Source organism: Lycium ferocissimum, chromosome 3 (assembly GCF_029784015.1).
Source record: "Lycium ferocissimum isolate CSIRO_LF1 chromosome 3, AGI_CSIRO_Lferr_CH_V1, whole genome shotgun sequence".
NCBI lineage: Eukaryota > Viridiplantae > Streptophyta > Magnoliopsida > Solanales > Solanaceae > Lycium > Lycium ferocissimum.
In genome coordinates this window covers 16,359,871-16,362,768 of record NC_081344.1, presented here as the reverse complement: position 1 = coordinate 16,362,768, position 2,898 = coordinate 16,359,871, and the positions used below count along the sequence as shown (strand labels likewise).

General features: G+C 33.9%; 1 protein-coding gene across 1 annotated transcript; it reads left to right on the top strand.

Moving 5' to 3' along the window:
• Positions 1-1,700: 1,700 nt before the first annotated feature.
• Positions 1,701-2,507, top strand: LOC132050985 (dirigent protein 22-like). Its single transcript, XM_059442300.1, has one exon. The coding sequence runs from the start codon at positions 1,871-1,873 to the stop codon at positions 2,453-2,455; it is 585 nt and encodes a 194-aa protein (XP_059298283.1). The 5' UTR covers positions 1,701-1,870; the 3' UTR covers positions 2,456-2,507.
• Positions 2,508-2,898: the final 391 nt, after the last annotated feature.

Here is a 2,898-nt window from a genome sequence, read left to right as displayed (position 1 = left end):
ACTTGGTTTCTTTTGGGGCAAATATTATTATGCCGCTAATTTTGATTACATACTTTTAGTGACAACATTTTTTCCTATCCAAATTTAAACGAATTTGAAGACAAATAATGATTTGTTACAAATTGTCAATAAAATTAGCGACGAAGCTAATCGTAACCAATATCCTCAAATCCGTGGCCAAAGTTACCCGATAATTGGCGCCAAAGTTTACTAGAAATGTTATTATGTCGCTAATTTGATTGCATACTTTTAGTGAGAAAACTTTTCGTATCCAAACTTAAACGAATTTAAAGACAAATAATAGGTTGTCACAAATTGTCATCAAAATTGGCGACGAAACTGATCCTCACTAATATCCTCAAATTAGTGCTTAAAATTACCTGATAATTGGCGCCAAAGTTTACATAATTTGTTGAGAAATATTATTATGTCGCTAATTTGATTGCATACTTTTAGTGAGGAAAACTTTTCGTATCCAAACGTAAACGAGTTTAAAGACGAATAATGGTTTGTCACAAAGTGTCAACAAAATTGGAGACTAAATTGATAGTCACCAATATCCTCAGCTTCGTGGCTATAATTACCCGATAATTGGCTCCAAAATTTACACCATTTCACTACAAATATTATTATGTCGCTAATTTGATTACATACTTTTATTGACGAAACCTTTTCGTATTCAAACTTAAACAAATTTAAAGACAAATAATTGTTTGTCACAAATTGTCAAAAAAATTAGCGATGAAACTGATCGTCACCAATATCCTCAAGTTCGTGGCGAAAAGATCCCGAAATTTACACTATTTCACTACAAATACTATTGTGTCGCTAATTTGATTACATACTTTTAGTGACGAAACATTTTAGTACCCAAACTTAAAGCAATTTAAAGACAAATAACAGTTTGTCACAAATTGACATCAAATTAGCTACGAAACTGATCGTCACCAATATTCTCAAATTCATGGCTAAAAGTACCCGATAATTAGCGCCAATTCACTTTTTTGGTGGGAAAGCTTTGTAGACAAAACAATAGCTATGAAGGCTTTTGTCACTAAAAGTATGTGACTCATGCATTTGACTACGAAATATAATTTTTGTCACGAAAAGTTCATAATTAGTGACAGGTTTTCGACCGTAGCTTAAAATTTTATGGTTAAATATCACATTTGTTGCCGTGGCTTCCTTCCAAAAAAAATTTCATATGCATAGCTCGACCCGAAACCTTCGATTAAGGGAGGAGCATCCATATGCTGAACCATATCGTTTGATGATGGTGTGGTACCCAACAATTCTAACACTTGGACCGGAGACTTTGACGCGTGTTTAGTACGATAGAAAACGTTTTTCAGAAATTATTTTTTAATGTCGGAAAATATAGTTCGCTAAAAGGGAATCAATAATTTTATTTTCATTTTTAGGTGGAATAATCATTTTTCTTTACAGCTATTTTGACTCATACTCTACTAATCGAACACGTAAATGTTATCATCAATTCTTCGTACTTCAGATTTTTATCAAAGCATGATTTGCTAACTTATGATAATTCATACAGTAATAAATGTTTTCCCCAAATATATTATTCACTTCCCAACCAATATCAAAAAAATATTTTTATTCCAAAATATAAGCCACGAAACTTTTACCAAACACATTAGGCTGGAATTTTAGGTTCTTCGAGGAAAGCATGTGGCGCACTGCAACCACACAAAAGAAATAGAAGAGTCAAACTTGACGTCCAACAACTCCCACGAAATGGGAAAGCAAGAAACTAACTCCATTTTTTTCTTTCTAAAGTCATCCTCCCCCTCTCTATATATTTATTGACGACACATAAAATTCCAGAGAAATCAAACACACAAACAAAGACATGGGAAAGCTAAACTCAATTCTATTGCTTTGCTCTGTTACTATTGCCATGTTATTGTCAATTCCAGTAGCACATTGCACTATTGCTCAAGGACCTAAAGCAGTAGACCAATGGTTCCAAAATCTTGCCCATGCAAAACCAAAAATGACCAAACTTCACTTCTACTTTCACGATATAGTTAGTGGCAAAAACCCAACTGCTGTACCAATTGCCAAGGCCAATTCCACGTCACATTCGCCTACGAGTTTTGGCCTGTTGGCAGTGTTAGACGATCGATTGACAACTGGACCTGAGGTCAATTCAACGACTATTGGTCGAGCTCAAGGAATTGTGGGTGCAGCTTCTCTTGATGAATTTAGTTTATTGATGGGTCTTAATTTTGTGTTTACACATGGAAAATATAATGGTAGTACACTTAGTCTTTTGGGACGTAACACGGTTTTGAATGAATATCGAGAGATGCCGATTGTTGGTGGTTCGGGTGTTTTCAGGCTAGCTAGAGGTGTCGCGACTGCAAAGACGTATGTTTTGAGGAATAATGGTGATGCTATTGTTGAGTATAATGTTGTAGTAATGCATTATTGAGTGTTATGTATGTTGGCCGGCCATGGAATTGCTAATTTTGTTTTGTTTTGTCTTTTTTTCTTCTAAATTTTCTCGTATGTACGTTTTTTTTTTCTTTTTCTTTTTTCATTCTAATGTTCGTGTAATTTGATAGCATGTTGAGTAAATTTATTTTCATGATCAGGCGAGAAATAAATATAGTTATGACAATAATTTATATTATTGTGAGATACCATAACCAAGGTTTCAAAACGGTTCGCTGCGTTCAAAAGTTGCAAGAAGTTCATTCAGGTTTCATACTCGTATTTAGAGGAAGAAGAAATTGTCTCGTGATTTCGATTATAAGGATCAAAAGTTTTCAGATAAAACATATGCTCCCTTTGAACTTTCGGCACATATCAAAAGTAATCTTAGCTATGACATTATGATTATAAGAACATGTATTCATTTAAGGGGTAAAATGA